The sequence below is a fragment of the Diabrotica virgifera genome, chromosome 4 (genome assembly GCF_917563875.1).
Source record: "Diabrotica virgifera virgifera chromosome 4, PGI_DIABVI_V3a".
NCBI lineage: Eukaryota > Metazoa > Arthropoda > Insecta > Coleoptera > Chrysomelidae > Diabrotica > Diabrotica virgifera.
In genome coordinates, this window is record NC_065446.1 from 111,590,304 (window position 1) to 111,608,880 (window position 18,577).

Sequence of the window (18,577 nt, forward strand, 5' to 3'; positions counted from 1 at the left end):
TAATTTTATAACAATTATGTATAGGACCTTTTTTATTTTAAATTTTATGTAAAACATTTTTGTGTAGAACATTGTTTACGCTAAAGCATATTTTTAGAAATATTGACGAAAAAACATAAAAAAGCTACTAATTTACCGATTTCTCCCCCATCTCCCCCCCAAACCGGTCGCTCAAAATGGTGTAACTTTTTACTGAATAATATGTGGATCATATAGAACGAACAATTTGGTGTTGGAGGAAAACTTTTACTTTGGGTGTCTGGGTTAGGCTTTTTTTTGGACCAATTATACGATTCTACCTCCGTAACTTTGGAACCGTTCATTTTAGAAGGATTATGCATGGAACTTTTTTTATTTAGAATTTAATGTAGAACATTTTTGTATAGAAGGTTGTTAATGCTAAACCGCATAGTTTTAGAAATATTGACGAAAAACCTAAAAAACTACGAATATACCGATTTCTCCCCCCTCTCCCCCCCCCCCAAACCCTACGCTCAAAATGGTGTGACTTTTTTCTGAACATTATGTGGACCATATAGAACAATTTGGTGTTGGAGGATAACTTTCACTTTGGATGTCTGGGTTTGGATCTAGTTATACCATACTATAAGTTTATTTTCTTATTTGTCAGATGATGTTTTGATTGATCTAACACTCGGCAATATAAATATTTTGTATATAAGAGTTCTTCTTCTTGTTATTTTTGTGTAGATATAACTGAGGGGTGTAAAATCAAAGGCGGTAATCTCCACTTTTTCTTGTTTTGAGTTAGGGACGCCATCTGTTGCGTTTTTTATTATCTGTTAGATAAAACTATTTATAAGAACCAAAAGCGGTCTTAACTGTATACAAATCGCAGCGAAAAATTTATGTTAGGATCAAAAGTGGCAATCTCCATAGCTGAGTGTGTACCAAATACGGCAATCTTCGCTGCGGCCAATAAGAACAACGTAGCACTCGCATGTGATCAACTGTGAAAGTCGTGAACTCTGTCGAAACCTGTGAGTATTTAGCCGAACTTCCAGATATTTAAGTGTGATATGAATATAAATTGCTTTTATAAATTATATTATTATTCATTAATAATAACAATAATATATAAGCACTACGACCCTAGTAGTTTTATTGTTTTATTTTAATTATGTTAGTTTCTACAGTTTTTCGCGGTTTCCCAAAAAATAGCCCCGACATGATATGCCGCACACAAAATAGCTCCGATAAAATAGCCTGCAGACAAAATAGCCGCGGAATAATAGCTCGACTACAAGATAACCCCGACGAAATAGTCCCGACAAAAAAGCTCCCTTCAGAATTCATCATGACATAATCCCTTAAAAAGACATTTTTTCGGAAATGATAATTATCCTCTATTCAGATGTTTATCTTAACCACATTAAATAAAAATAGACTTTTCAGAGAACTCGCACCCTGTCTTTTGTTTCGATTAAATGTGTTCTGCTTTTCGATTAGATTCAATGTTCAAGCCAGCTCCCGCCAGCCATCTGTCTCTTGGAAGTTTGAACATTTAATTTAAGCGAAAGTCAATGTTTATTTCTCAAATAAACATTTTTTTCTCTTTTCTGACAGCAGTAAAATGTATTTCAAATTAAATAAATTACATACATTCTGTTTTTTGTCAAATAATTTAAATTAAAATAAAGTTTTTGAACACCTTGTATAAATAAATATGTAAATTTTCTTTTCCTTGCAATTTTTAGAAGGATGGGAATAGGTATCAGAGAGAATCTGTTTCCGAACTAAGAAATCCGAAGATTTTATTATTTTTAAACATTTATTTGTTTGAAAATGGAGTATTTTGGGTTTCGACATTTTGTTAATTATGTAAATGTTTATATTAGTGAATAAAGCATTAAATATCCTTTTAAATGAGCTAGCACACGATCCCTATTTACATTTAAAAAATCATCAAATACGTCATCACGCCCAGATAAATGACGTCACTAGTAGGACGTTTATACCAAAATATCGTAATTTCTTCTTCTTCTTCTCGTTGTCCTTATGCCCTATAAGAGCGTCGCACTTTGGTATCACCTATCCATCTTTTACCCATTTCTTCCACGCCTTCCGGTCTCCTGCCATTTCCTTCATCTGTTGCACTGTTTTCCCTCTCTTTGTCCCGATTTCCTCGATTTGCTCCATCCACCCCTTTCTAGGTCTGCCCCTTCTTCTTTTCCCCTGTCTTTTGGCATCTGTCACCTTCTTTACTAGTCTGTTCTCGTTCATCCTAGTTATATGTCCAAACCAATTCAGTTTTCTTTTTTCAATTTTTTTTCTATTGGTTCCTGGCTTAGCACGTTTCTGATGTTTTCGTTCCTTTCCCTGTCCAACTTCGTCTTTCCAGCTATTTTTCTCAGATGCTTCATTTCTGCTGCATTTATGGCACTTTCATGTCTCTTATTTGTGACCCATGTCTCGCTTGCATATAGAAGAGTTGGTGCTGTGATTGTATTATATACATGTATTTTTGTTTCCTGGCTGATTTCCCGTTTTCCCAGTATCGTATTATTAATCGCATAGTATATTGTCGTAGCTTTCTTTGTCCTATTTGCAATTTCTAGGTCTAGCTTTCCGTCATTTGATATTATCGTTCCCAGGTACTCGTAGGCCGTCACCCTCTCCAATTCTTGTCCTCTACAGAACACTCGTGTTTCACCTCCAATCTCGTGCTCCTGCTGACCTATTTTCATCGTCTTGCATTTGCTGATGTTTATTTCTAATTTCATTTTCTCTATTTCCTCAGTCCATACATCAATTAGTCGTCGCATCTTTCTCGGGTTGTCTGCTATGAGAACGACGTCGTCCGCATACAGTAATCCTTCTATCATAACTGGTGTTAGGTGTGTGTAGCCTATTATTGTTTTTAATTGATTAGTCCCTATTTTCACATTTTTAAATAATTGATCCATAATTATGACGAATAGGAGTGGGCTTAGGCTATCTCCCTGTTTTATTCCCTTGTTCATCCTAAATTCTAGTGATCTGCTACCTCCCATTTGTACTTTTCCCACCACTCTACTGTACGTACTTTTAATTATCTCTAATAGCTTCCTCGGTATTCCCAGCTCCTCCATAGTATTCCACAATACTTTCCGGTCTACTGAGTCGAACGCTGCTTTAAGGTCTATGAAGGTTATATATATGTTTGTTCCCCGATCATTATTTTTTTCTATTATATTTCGTAGTATGCTTATGTTGTCAACTGTTTGTCTTTGGACTCTGAATGCTGTTTGTTCGTCTTCAAGTTTTTCTTCTACCTCTGTTCTTAATCTGCTTTCTATTATTCTCATATATAGCTTGAACACTGCTGATGAGAGGCATATATCTCTATAGTTTCCACAGTTGGATTCTTCTCCTTTCTTGTGAATTGGGATCAGTATATTTTCTTCCCACTCTTTCGGCATTTTGTTTGTTCTCCATGCTTCTCTCATTATTTCCAGCAACCACTTCTTTCCTTCTTTCCCTATCCATTTTATCATTTCGGGATCAATTTTATCTGCTCCGCTCGCTTTTCCTATTTTTATTCTACTTATCGCTTCTTCCAATTCTTCTGTACTTATTTTTTCCATTTGGTTTTCGTCCTCTGCTGTCTGTTCTATGGTTCCCTCTGTCTCTATTTCTTCACTTTCCTCGCCCATATATTTCTCTTCATAATATTCTCTCCACACCTCTAGTATTTCTGTTGCATTTGTCTTTAGTTTGTTGTGTTTGTCTTTTACACCTCTGAGTTCTTTTCTTTTCTTTCCTCTTAGACTCCTTACTTTATTCCAGAAGCATCTGTTGTTGTCTCTGTAATTTTGGTTTAGGGATTCACCAAACTTCTTCCAACTCTCTTTTTTCCCTTTCTTATTAGTTCTTTCACTATGTTTCTGTGTTTTTGGTATTCTTTTTTATCTTGATCCTCTCTTGTGCGATTGTATTTTTTCCATGCCTTTTTCTTTTTCCTCACTCCTTCCTGTATATCTGCATTCCACCATTCCGTCTTTTTCTTTAACTTTCCGACTGTTAGATTTCCGCATATCTCTTCTGCCTTATTTATTATTACTTCTTTAAATTTTTCCCATTTTTCCTCCATATCCATTTCTATTTTCTTTCTCTCCTCCATTTTGAACTCCTTATCAGTTTCTTCTTGGTATCTCCTTTTCTTTTGTTCATCTTTTAGCTTTTTTATTGCTATTCTGCTGTATTCTATCTGTTCTTGTTGTACCGGTTTTCGCCATGTCATCTCTGCCATTACCAGTCTGTGATCAGTTCCGATCTCTGCTCTCTGTTCTGTCCAGACTTGTTTTATATTTTGTTTCATTTCTTGGGTGTAGACTACGTAATCTATTATGCTTTTTGCATCTCTGCCTTCTGCTACAAATGTATATTTGTCGTAATATCGTAATTTAAAAATAAAAATCGACCTATTTCAGGATTTTTCTTTACGTAGCGGGTTTATGAAATAACCAATTTACTCTGTTCATTTGCACCATACTGTATGAATGTCTGAATTGCCGATATGAACGAGTCAGATTAAATTAAATTATTAGAAGAATTTTTTACTACATTTTTGTTTAATTTATTAATATTTTGTATTTTGACTAGTGGAATTCGAAACGTTAATAAAATACTTTTAAGTTAATTGCGGCCTATTTCCCAATTAGAATAGTAATTTAAAATAAATGGTACTCCGTTAAAAGGTAAAACTTTTTATTTGGGGTGTTTTCGCCGAGGTACCCCAGGCTGTGGCTGAAAAAACGTGATATAATTCAGGAATTTTTGAAACCTATCAAGTGTTGTAAAGGACGATCCCAGGAATAACTTATACTAAGATGTAACCAAAAATTTTGTGCGGTTTTTTATTTACGACGATTTTCATTTTTAAAATTTGCAATTTTTCAATATTTTTAATTTTGCAGCTTAGGATATTCATTTTAGAGAAAAACTTTTAAATAAAGACTGTAGTAAATTTGAGCAATTTGAGCTATAGCAAGTTTAATTTCGTTAATACGTTATTACAAAACAGCCTGCGAAAGGTCCAAAATGGCCGTTTTTTGCAATTGCCTTATTTATTGTAAAAATAACTTGTATGTATTTTTTAAGGCTTTAAAATGAAGATCTTTCAATACTAAACATAAAAAAACTTGTAGTGCCCGATTGGTGAACGTGTTGCTTAGATATTATAATTTGTTTATCCCAAGAGGTCAAATGTCCAAGGCTATAACTTTTTGAAAAAGAAATCGTACAGAGTTAATCCAAGATCCACTCTCCTTCTAAAGACTTGTATTTTCATATTCTGATGTAAATAAATGCGTATAACATTTTTCAACCTCTTATTTTGGGTGTGAAAATAAGGGGGCAAATTTCGTTATAAACATTTAGAACTAAAGCCGTCCCTGTACATCCTATGAGTTTCTAACTTTCAGGTTATTGTTTTTGAAGACAAAATAAAGATTTAAAACCAAATAAAAATTTTCTACGACCAACTGAAGCCGAGATAATTGTTTTTGTTTTCTTAAATCGTAGTGACTTTATTTATAACAATTAAGAAATTATTTCACAGTAATTGACTAAAGAAAGACTTATCGTCGGTCTAATGCGCCCATTGCCTAAGTCCATTTTTTCCGAAAATTGTTTTTTGGTGTCATCTAGTAGTAGACGGTAATAGCTACCGCCTGACAGTTCCCACAAGCGTCATTATTTTTTTATTTCGCGCCAATTTCGCTAAACGAATTTTGCTGAAGTCCAAACGTTCTTTCCCATTCAGACGAATATTGCCTATGTCCGTGTTTCTGAAGTTGTTTTGATTGAAAACGTTAGAAAATGTAAGTAAATAAATATATTTTGACTATTATTTTTAATATGGATATAGAATATAAGTAGAAAGTTTGCGTAAATATTTTGTTTAACAAATTTTGGTCAATTATGTATTGTATGGAGTTAGGCAATTCTCTCTTTTTTAAATTTTGTTCAAAAGTTTTTTGTCTCTCCTGTAAAATTTTCAATTTGCGACTTTGGCAATTTGCGCATTAGACCGACGTTATACTATCTTAAAATAAAAACTATTTTAACCGAAAATTACATTTAATTATTAAAAATGATTTTTAAAGTGTAGTGGAGATCTATTTTTCGTTACGACTGTGATTTATTGTGTCCGTTGTCCTTAGTAACGGCTAGCAACTTATAATACATTGAATCACGGTTTTTGCTTTAAATTTTAAAGCACCGCTTGGATTGACATGAAATTTGGCAAACACATAGATAACATGATAAAGAATAAAAATGATATTGGGCATCTGTGTGCTTTTGTCCTAGGGGTGAGTTTCGTCCCTTATAAGGGGTGAAAAAATATATGTTCGAAATAAGTCCGGAAATGGATAAAACGTCTAATTCTAAGCACCTTTTGTTTTATAGAAATTTTTCACCAAGTTAATACCTTTCGAGTTATTTTCAAGTAAATACCTTCATTTTTCAACAAAAAAATACACGTTTTTAGGCGGTTTTTGATAAATAACTCAAAAAGTAAGTATTCTATTGAAAAAAAGAGTTTTAACAAAAACAGAAAATTAAAAATTGAAAAAATGATGTATGCACGAAATCTCTAGACCCAGTAGAAACAAAGTTCTAGCTAATGTAAAATAGGTTCATATCCGTCTAAGTTAAAAGTGAATTATTTTAACGTGAAATAACTAAAAAATCATGCACTTTTTGTTGGTTTACTCGTGTATGTGTCGTTTATGTCTGTAAGTTTCATCGGTTCACAGTGCTTATTTTTGAAGGGGCTGTAGTTAAAAGGACATGAACTAGTCAATAATCACGAGTGTATGCAAATTTAGAACAGCCATATCTTAACAACTTTTTGCCTTCCAAAAAAAAAAAGCAAAAAATCCAAAATATTCGAACAGCAAAAACTTCATTTTTTTACTCTTTCTGATTTTTGGTCACGCTAATAAATTTTAAGTTATTAAAAAAAAACAGTTTTTCAAAATTAAAAATTAAAACACATTTACTTTAAAACCAATTTTTTTAAATAAGCTCTTTGAACCGATGATACTTACAGATCATATAAATAATACATGAGTAAAATAACTTGTGAAGCGGTAATGATTAATTTGATTTAAAATAGTAATTAGAGGGCGGCTTTCACGAGTTTTTTGACAAAAAAAAGAGATCAACTTTATTTTCAGCGTAACTTGCTTACTTTTGATGCTATAATTTTTTTTTAAATAGATATACATATTTTTTTAAACACTTTAAAAAAGCTGTAATGTTTTTCTCCAAAAAGTGCATGATTTTTTGGTTATTTCACGTTGAAATAATTCATTTTGAAATTTGACGGATATGAACCTATTTTTTATTAGCTAGAACTTTGTTTCTACTGGTTCTAGAGATTTCATGTATACAACATTTTTTTTTTTTCAATTTTTAATTTGGTATATTTTTGTTAAAACTCTTTTTTTCAATAAAATACTTACTTTTTGAGTTATTTGTCAAAAACCGCCTAAAAACGTGTTTTTTTTTTGTTAAAAAATGAAGGCATTTTCTCGAAAATAACTCGAGAGGTATTAACTTGGTGAAAAAATGCTATAGAACAAACGGTGCTTAGAATTAGACGTTTTATCCATTTCCGGACTTATTTTGAATATATTTTTTCACCCATTATAAGGGGTGAAACTCACCCCCAGGACAAAAGAACACAGAGGCTCAATATTATTTTTAATCTTTAACATGTTATCTATGTGTTTGCCAAATTTCATGTCAATCCAAGCGGCGCTTTAAAATTTAAAGCAAAAACCGTGATTCAATGTATTATAAGTTGCTAGCCGTTGCTAAGGGCAACCGACACAATAAATCACAGTCGTAAGGAAAAATAAACCTCCACTACATTTTAAAAATCATTTTTAATAATTAAATGTAATTTTCGGTTAAAATAATTTTTATTTTAAGATAATATAAGTCTTTCTTTAGTCGATCACTGTGAAATAATTTCTTAATTGTTATAAATATAGTCACTACGATTTAAGAAAACGAAAACAATTATCTCGGCTTCAGTTGATCGTAGAATATTTTTATTTGGTTTTTAATTTTTATTTTGGCTTCAGCAACAATAATCTGCAAGTTAGAAACTCATAGGATGTACAGGGGCGGCTGCAGTTCTAAATGTTTATAACAAAATTTGCCCCCTTATTTTCAAACCAGAAATAAGACGTTGAAAAATGTTATACGCATTTATTTACATCAGAATATGAAAATATAAGTCTTTAGTAGGAGAGTGGATCTTGGATTAACTCTGTACGATTTCTTTTTCAAAAAGTTATAGCCTTGGACATTATTTGATCTCTTGGGATAAACAAATTATAATATCTAAGTTCACAAATCGGGCAGTACAAATTTTTTTATGTTTAGAATTGAAAGATCTTTATTTTAAAGCCTTAAAAAATACATAAAAATTATTTTTACAATAAATAACGCAATTGCAAGAAACGGCCATTTTGGACTTTTCGCAGGCTGTTCTTCAATAACGTATTAACAAAATTAAACTTGCAATAGCTCAAATTGGAGGTTTTTTAATTTACTAGAATTTTCTATTCAAAAATGTTTCTCTAAAATGAATATCCTAAGCTGCAAAATTAAAAATCTTTAAGAATTGCAAATTTAACAAATGAAAATCGTCATAAATAAAAAACCGCACAAAATTTTTGGTTACATTTTAGTATAAGTTATTCCTGGCATCGTCCTTTACCACACCTGATAGGTTTCAAAAATTCCTCAATTATATCCTGAAATCGACCTATTTTTCACCTACAGATTGGACTAGGGCTGTTTTAGCCGGGGCTGTCATGACCGGGGCTATTTTGTGTGCGATCTATTTTATCGGGGCTATTTTGTTTACGGGCTATTTTGTCGAGCCTATTCTGTATCCGGGCTATTTTGACGGGGCTTTTTTGACGGGGCTGTTTTGACATGGCCATTTTGACGGGTCACGTTCCCAAAATTATGGAAATGGGAGATTGCCGACTTTGATTTTACACCCCTCAACTGTCTGTTTTTCTATGTGCTTCCAGTAAGTTGTCGTTCCATCGTTATCGTGGTCTTCCCATTAATCGTCTTCCTATTTGGATAAATCGTCTTTTTACCCTATTTACTATTGCATTTGTTGTTATTAGGCTTATATAATCATTCCATTCTACTCTTCTAATTCTTACCCAGTCCTTGGCTTCTTGTTCCCTTGTTCTCCACCTATCGTCTTATACCTTCATCGTATATCTGTAGGTACTTTTAGCCCTCACCCATAGTGTCTTACCATCTATTTTTCTAAGGGCTTGTATCTATACTGTTTCTAGCATTATTTTTTCCCCAATATTTTTATTTCTTCATATTGTTTAATTCAAGCAACCTGCGGCTCTGTTTGCTATATTCAAAAGATCTTACCCTTTTGTTACGAGCTTTCCGTAGCTAGATAATGTGATGCCTAAATATTTAAAGTCCATCACTTGCTCTATTATTTCTTAGTAGATTTGCTGTTATCACCATGCCTTTTGTCTTTTATGGGAAGATTAACTTATGAAATTTTCTGGCTGTAATTCTAAATTGGTGCAGTATACGTTGTAAATCATCTTCACTTCGAAGTATTTGGTATCCTTTTTAGTTCTTACTTTTTTATTTCACCCATGAGCGGGTTAAATAATAGAGGACTAAGGAAATCCCACTATCTTATCCAGTAGCCAGCTTCAATTGGATCAGTTAGTCCTTCTGCTACTTTTAATTTTATTATGTTTTTATGATAGGTGTTGCCGATTATTTTGATTATTCCTAGAGGTTTTAGTCTTGATTACAGTAATTAAGATGGCGTCCTTTAATTTGACTCTGTCAAATGCCGCCTTAATGTCCACGAAACATAAATATGCTGGTTTGTTTAACAAAAGTCAAAAACATTTTTCAGTAAGATATAGTAAATCAGTTAGGTGTATTTTTACACCTAAATTACAATTTTTTTTATTAACGTTTCGAAGCCCAAGTCGGGTGTCGTTGTCAAAAAATACAAATAAAATTGTGGCTTATTTCGCATTGAAAATAGTTGATTATAAAAATGCCATACGAAAATAGCTTCAGAATAAACCTAAGTTTTTGTAATCTTTGTACTTGTAATAGAAATATAATGTTTTAGGTTTTAGTATCGTCTGTTTAAAGCATGTAAGTGCTTCTCTAGTCTTCTGCTTCTTAGCCTTCTATCGTCCACATTTGGACATAGGCCTCTCCCAACTCCTTCCATCGGTCTCTATCCTGAGCAACATATTTCCAATTTGTTCCGGCAACTTTTTTAATATCATCAACCCACCTCATCTGTGATCTTCCTCTCGGTCGTTTACTTTGGTAAGGTCTCCAATGTTGTACTGTTGCATTCCAACGTTGGTCTTTTTGTCTAGCAGTGTGAGTGGCCTGCAAAGCTCCATTTAATTTTGGCAACTTTTGTTCTTATGTGTTTGTAACAACAAAAGTTTCTCTAGTACTTCACGTTATATTCACCACCTTTTTATACATAATACTCTATATTATAGAGTACAAGATCAAGGGAGGTTTGATATCCATCTTTTACACAAAGATAATATTATAAAGCGTCATAGCGAATGACTTCATGATGTCACAGAATGTCATAGCGAATATAGAAAGTTATGTCTTTAACTACTATTTTTATTTTAGCTCGTTCATAGGGACCTGGCTGCCAGAAATGTATTGCTAGCGGATGACAAAGTATGCAAAATATCCGATTTTGGGTTAACGAGAGATGTATATGAAGACAATGCATATCTTAAACGTAGCAAAGGAAGAGGTAAGTTTAAGTGACTTTTCCTTAATTATTTTTAATCCTATAGGTCATTTTATAGTTTTTTTAACCGTATCAACCCCTAGGTTAATTAGGTTTATTTTATTTTAGAAATAGTTTTTATACATGACATATTTACATAGCAATTTTAAAAAATACATGTTGTGAAATCTTACAGTTTGTTATAAAGTTTACAACTTTTTAGAGAGTTTATTGTTTCACTAATGTCTTCTGTTAAAGCTTCTTTCAGGTTGGGATGTATTTTCGCTGTGGATCTTGCTGTTGAATGCACTGGACAGTCTATTATTATATGTTGTACTGAAGTTGGTATTTGGCAGTTGTGGCAGAGGATCCTTCGGCTGAGGAACCTTGGACTTGATGTATCCATGTGTGAATTTTGTATGACGTAGCCGCAATCTGTTGAGAACTACTTGGTCATGTCTTTGAGCTGGGAGTGGTAGTACAGCAGAAGCAACATCTGGTTTGATAATTTTTAGTTTTGCTTCTGTTTGGCTCCATCTTTCCTGCCAGGTTTTGTGAAGGAGGGTTTTTATTAATGTTTTTTGGTCTGAAAATTCAAGTCCCGTTCAAGGTCCATTGAAGAATGAATTTAATTGCGCTGTTGAGATGGATCGAAGTCACTTTCTTCAGTGAAGGAAGATTCATCATATATGTTGGGTTTATTTTCCTTATATTTCTTGTAATATTATTTTTCATGCGGCGATCATTTAATTTTGAGTGAACCAATTTTAATAAGGTGTATAAGCCGTCAAAGTCTTCTGTATAGTTTTTGGCTATGGTTTCAGGATCTTTTGATCCCATTGCATTTATAACGATGTCATATAATTCAGTGAAATTTAGCGTATATGAAGGAGATTCTGTCTTTAAAATGTCTTCGATTGGATTTAATGCTGCTTCAACATCCTAAAGTCTTTTTCTTTTTTCTGGGTTTGGATTCTTTTGGAGCTATAAAAGCTTCATTTAAGGTTTTATTTTCTGAGGTTTTAGGAGAGGTTGATATTTGCCTTTTGGCTTAATTGGTTGTATTAGTATTATTGCTGTTTACTGAAGTTGTTGAAGGTGCGTTGTGCGTTGTGGGCTAATCATTTGTTGTTGGGATATCTGAAGAAGTAGGGTTGAAGCGGTTGGTTGTATCTTCTGAAATGTTTGTTGCTGTATTATTTTGATTGACTTCCATGGATTCAAGTTCTGAGAGATGTATTTGTTCTTTAGGTGATTCTGTTCCGGTAGATGTTGATATGCAGTTTTTATCAGTGTGGCCAGTAGTATTATATAAGGAGCAATTTAAACCATCTAGGGATAGGGAAATTCTGTAAGGAGTGTTGTTATAGGGTATTAAGAGTGAGTTTGGAATTGGTTTGGTAATTATTGAAGATATAAATATTTGACGCTTAAGACATGGCTATACTCAGATTCGGGCATGCCAACTTTCAAAAATGTTAATTTGGATACTGCAGTTAGTTCCAGTTGTTTAGGTTCATCTTCAATAACATAGTTAGGAATGCTGGGGCATATGTTTGATATTACTAGTCTCTTTGCTGGCGTAATAAGTCATCGAATTTCTATTTCATTGCCTTGGATGATTACGGTTTTGTGGTTGTTTAGTAAAGTATCTACTATGCTTGTACTGTTTAAGTCAATACACACTCAGTTGTTGGGTATTCGAGAGGAAATACAACATTTTTTGGCGTGAGTAGAGATCCTATGGCTATTATATATTCATGTATTTTAATACCTTGAATAGCTGACATGATAACGGCTTGTTCTTTTAAAGGAAAATTGAAATTGCTTACTGCATTGGAATATGTCGATGCTGATGATGTAGTAGGTACCTATATAAATATGCTAATATTTTCAAAATTATCCATGTTTAAATTTTCTTTTCTTTATTTGACAGAAATGTGTTAAGACGGTCCTGTATTTACTAATTAGTTCGACTTATCGAAGTTGTTCTAAAACCAGAAAACAGGATTATTGAATATGTTTTAACTGAATTATTGGTTATATGCAGACAGGCAAATATGCAAATTGCATATTTTGCATATTATGCATAAAATATGCAAAAATGTCACATTTTGCATATATCTATAAAAGTATGCATAACTTGAAATTTCATCAGGTGTATAGATATATTCATGAAATAAAATCAACGAAGAGCTTGGAAGTCCGAATATATTTTGTTTCAATATTTCTAGATAATAATTGTAATTTTGTCCTTCAATAAGGGTTATAAAATCTGCTAGTTTATACCTCTAGGTAAAAATTTTTATTGGGATGGTCAGTTTTAGAAATCAATTATTATGTTGTAAAATTGATACCGGTAACACCTGTCCTTGTAATATTATTGTGAATTGCAATTTGAAATTGCCGAAAATAAATGCTCTGTTTTCTCATACAATAGCCTCTAGTTGCGTGCTTTTAATTTAGGCTTATAGTATTTTTTCTTAGATAAAGAGAAAAAAACCAAGAATCTCCTGTAAATATTTGGAGAATCTTCCTGCTTTCATAGTCATATTATCTTGATATTTTTAAGATTCCTGATTTTAATTGTTATGCAAATAGTTACGGCATGTTAAACAGTAAATGGTTAAGTTCAATTAGTTACCACTATAAACAGCCCGGATTAACCGATAATAGTATAAAAGGCCCGGTTTCAGATAAAATTTATTTTAGGCTTTATTATGGGAATACCGTCTAGTCAGTGTTAATTGCAAAAGACCAACTCTGTCTACCTCGGTGGCTTATCGCTCCGGGTGGGTCTTAAAAATGGGCCAGGTCAGATAAATTTAATATTTACGACCGCACTAATTGAACTCAAAACATTTACTGTTGAACAAACCAGTCATTTCTGAAGTACTTAGTTTAAGTACTAGGTGGGAGAATTTTAGGAACCATTTAATTTGAAAGCAAAGATTACCGTATAGGTATTTGAAAATTGCCCCAGTTACATCAGTTGATGTGAAAAGAAGTTTTTTCATATACAAATATATTGTACCTACTCAGAAACCATAAGTTTTTGTTAGAAAAATTTAAACAGCCGTTAATCATTAATTTAGTGTTAGCACAATTCAAAGTAATATCATTTATTTGTTAAAATACTTAAATAGTGAAATACCTAAGCTTAGTTTGTAAAATAAATAAATATTAATTACTGTAAATTATGATGTAATTAAGATATTTTAAATATTTTTGAAATAAAACAGATACTACTTTCTGAGTTATTTATATATACAGTAAAAACTGTCAGTAACGGCCACTAAATATGAAAGAATAATTGGCCGATATAGAAAGGTGGCCAGTATTGCCAGTTTTTGTAGTCTACATATAATTGGTTTGGGGAATTTTTAAACTGGCCCTTAGTACAGGTGGCCGACACAGGTTTTACTGTAGGTACTTCTATTTTTTTTTTATTTTTATATGCATATTTTCTAGATAAACATGCATATTTTTATGTAAAATGCTGTATATTTATGCGCATATTTCATATGTTTTTATTTGCATATTTGCCTAAGTCTAGTATATGTATAATTTATTTGTATTAAATTGGTAATGTACTCACAATTTCTTTTTTGTGTAATGAAATTAGGTTGTTTAATTACATTATTTGCGTAAAAATTTTTAGCGTTTCTTGATAATAAACCACTAAGAAGTTAGTTTTACTAGGAGCAAATTTTAATCGATGATACATCAACTAAGTTCAGGGTCGGATCGCCCTTTTATAGTTTAATAGATCAGTAATTGGACATTAAAGAAAGATATTTCGAACAGATTAGAAGCTTTCAAGTTACGTGCCTACAAAAGAATATTAAGGATAAGTTGGGTGGATAGACTCACGAATGTCCAGGTGTTGAGAAAAATGGTAAAAGAAAGAGAGGTTTTAGATACAATTAAAATTAGAAAACATAACACGAACAAATAATACAAGAAAGAATACAGGGAATAAGGAGTTGTGGAAGAATACGCATCTCCTGATTAAACAATTTGAGAGCTTGGTTTAAACCGATCTATCTAGGATTGGGGTACAACAATGGCAAATCGAAGCGCAAGATCGCAGACGATGGAGGGCCATAGTGGATGCGGCGAAGACTCACCCCGAGTTGTAAAGCCAGTCAAGAAGAAAAAGAAGTTTAATTGGAATTCTGCTGATGTCTTTAGTTAGAGCATCAAAAGTATTTAGGTGTCAGAAGTGCGAATTGCCACGATGGACTTCTTTAGAGGAGGTGACACATGAAGAAGAAGACGATCAGCAAACAAATGCTGAAATATCTAGTATACTATTTTTATTTATTGTATTTTGTTATCATTATGTAGTTTGTTAATATAGTTTTTTCTAGGTCTTTTTTGTTTCATTCCTTTCTCACACATTTTTGTTCTCTTTAAGTTCCAGTAAAATGGATGGCTCCAGAGTCACTGGCAGATCACATTTATACCACAAAATCGGACGTTTGGAGTTTTGGTATTCTAGTTTGGGAACTTGTTACATTGGGAGCAACACCTTATCCTGGAATTGCCGTCCAGAACCTATTCCATCTGCTCCGGCAGGGTTATCGAATGGAGAGGCCCGATAACTGTTCCGTTGGACTGTAAGTGTATTGTTAGTTTATAATATATATTTAGAAAAAGATTTACTGGCAGCAAAGACAACATAATTTTTTATTACTGAACTTGTCTACAATTTTTCTTCAAGTGCCATATCCGCGACGGAGGTGGGCAGTCATCATAGCTATTCGTACTTTAGATATGATTGCTCTGAAAACTTCATTTCATATATAATTATATCATTCTATCAGGTTGCACAGTAATGATATTCATTTCTTCATTCATCTTTCTCAAAACCTCTTTGTTTGGGACGTGTTCTTTTCACGATATTTTCAGAATTCTTCGGTGTACCCACAGCTCGAATTATTCCAGTTTTTTATTGATGCCGCATTCAAGGTCCAATCTTCCATTCCATAAACCAAAATCGAGAAAACGTAGCACCTAGCCAACCAAACTCTTAGCTCCAACTTCAAATCTTTTGTGCAGACACTTTTTTCATTTTGTTCAAATTTGCTTTAGACTTTTCTTTACTGACTTTGATTTACTGGAAGTAATCATTTGAGGAGTTGATCATTGTTCCAAGATTAAGGACCACTGAAGCAATAACATAATTAGAGAGAATTCCTTCGATAATATTTATTTAATAAGTGTACTGAAAATAAGAGCTGATTCAAGCATTGACAAATTATCGCAATTCTAAATATAAAGAGATTTATGCAAACATTAATTATATTTATAGTGCTTTGGGGGGGGGGGGTATCTTTACACCCCTACCCAAGAGTGTTGAGCGAAAACAATGTAATATTATAAGGATAACACAAAAGACCGGTACATTTCAAAACACGTAAGTTTGCACCAGAAGCGCGAAAAAACACTTGTCTACTAGATATACAATCTTCTTCTTCTTTAAGTTCCATCTTCTAGCGAAGGTTGGAAATCATGATGGCAATGCGGACCCTGTTGACTGTCGCTCTAAATAGCTCTGCACTACTGCATTTGAACCATTCCCGTAAGTTCTTAAGCCAGAATGTTCTTCATCTTCCCACATTTCGCTTTCCTCGGATTTTGCCTTGCATAATAAGTTGTAATAATGAATATTTTTTTACAATAAGTAATACTAAAGTATAAAATATGTACTAACTCGGTATGTTGTTGACCTACTAATCGTGGCATTTTCTTTCTATTGACTTCCTCTTTCAGTATGGGTAACCACATCCTACTGCATTCTACCGAGGAATTTGCGACACATTTGGTTTCATTTAGCATAATTATAGCCATAATAACAGAATTATCGTATATCTATGTATTATTAATATTATTTATAATTTAAACTCATTAAAGTCAGAATTTGGTATTAGTTTCTTGAGAGAAAATTAAATGTAAGACCAAATACTTACGATGACGGGATAGTATCGCGAGTTTTTTCCTGGTTTTCCCTCGTGATTTACTATGGAATCTCTAACACGAGAATTTTACTGTCATCGTTGCATTTGGTTGTCTTTTTAAAGACAGATCACATGCTATGATTTTTTTGTGACGGATATTCTTGAGTTGGGGTTGATTTCATGTAATAGAATGAACTATCTTTCACTAAAGTCGTCCCAGGAACACAACTCATAAATATTGGCAATATCATTTTAAAGTATTCTACTTTAAAATGCATAATATATGTCTGAATTGCCAATATAAATAAGTCAGATTAAAAATAAATTATTAGAAGAATATTTTACTTAGCAACAACATTTTTGTTTGATTTATTAATAATTTATATATTAAGAACGACGAAACGTTAATAAAATTATTTTTTTTTCAATTTAATTGTGGCTTATTTCCCATATAAATAGTTAATCATAAAAATGCCACAAGGAAATAGCTTCAGAACAACATTAGGGAGACAAATATAGATCGACGTTAACCACTCTTTGAATAATATGCCTAAGCTTTGAGTAATTTTGTTCAAGAGAATCACTAAAATATCAACATGCTGTTCATCTATAATTTTTATTAGTTCGATAGGAAGCATGTCTACTATTGAGTTGCCGTAAATCTTAGGAGAGTTAGTAGAATGTTTTTCAAATGTAAACTGTGTTGATATGATTCACAGCTTTTGTAAAAATCTATTAACACATTGCGTGCCACGCTTTAATCGGGATACTACTCTCAGGGGCCACTGATATCCACGGCCATGAAAGTTAGTCATACGTATATATCAAAAATGAGCGACGTGGCCCCTGGCAAAATATCTGTGTCTGTCATATATGAGCGACGTGGCACGCAATGTGTTAACACTTTGGAAACCGGGTAGCAATGAAGAAAACCTGCTCCAGATCCCGGATTGTTGACCTGATCCTAACACTGTTGCCAAACTTTGACAAACAAATGGCCATAGAGAATTACGATCAAACATGGTGCTATGGCTCTAATGCATTTAGTATGTATTTTTGGTCTGAATAAGCCACAATTTTAACCATCATCATCATTTTTCATTGAGATGCCACAAGAATATAGCATCAGAACAACTCTATTAATTCTAACTGTCAAATTTTTAGTTGATCCATTTTGTGGCAACCTAGCATCTGAGTCAATGCATTATTCAAATTAATTCTTCTTTCTTTTTAAGGTACAAAATTATGAGAGATTGCTGGAGCATAGATCCAGAACAAAGGCCGTCTTTCCAGGATCTTAGTAAATGGTTTGCAAAACTGCTGGAAGACAAAATGGAGTACATCAATTTATCAAACAATGCTATATACAATAGGGGGTATTTTATGTCCCCATTTGAGGAAGAGGAAGAGGAAGAAAGAGATGCTGAAGGTAAATATAGAAAAAATGAGCCTTGGTGACACATCACAAAATTATCTCAAATAGTCCAAGAAATGAAGCTTAAAGTAGGACAAAACCTCACAATTTTTACAGAATGTATTGATTTACTGAAAATTTAAGAATAAGTAGTGGATATTCCATGGATCAAAATCTATATAACGCCGAAAGGCGCTTTTACCATGGGGGTGGTTGCCACCCCATCTCGGGGTGGAAATGTTTTATTATATTTTAATCGCAAAAGTTAGTAAACACGTGTATTCTAAGCAAAAAACGTTTCATACATTCTTTTGATAAAATTGATAGTTTTCGATTTATTCGCTATCGAAAGTGTTAGTTTTATATCGAAAAAATCAATGTTTTTAATAATTT

At 32.8% G+C, this 18,577-nt stretch overlaps 1 protein-coding gene across 1 annotated transcript in view; it reads left to right on the forward strand.

Moving 5' to 3' along the window:
- LOC114341076 (melanoma receptor tyrosine-protein kinase) overlaps nucleotides 1-18,577 on the forward strand; it is a 735,210-nt gene that overhangs the window by 704,291 nt on the left and 12,342 nt on the right. Inside the window, exons 16-18 of the mRNA XM_050649582.1 lie at nucleotides 10,702-10,831; nucleotides 15,228-15,429; nucleotides 18,006-18,199. Of these exons, the coding sequence (XP_050505539.1) occupies nucleotides 10,702-10,831; nucleotides 15,228-15,429; nucleotides 18,006-18,199 (526 nt within the window). The remainder of the gene's footprint in view (nucleotides 1-10,701; nucleotides 10,832-15,227; nucleotides 15,430-18,005; nucleotides 18,200-18,577) is intronic.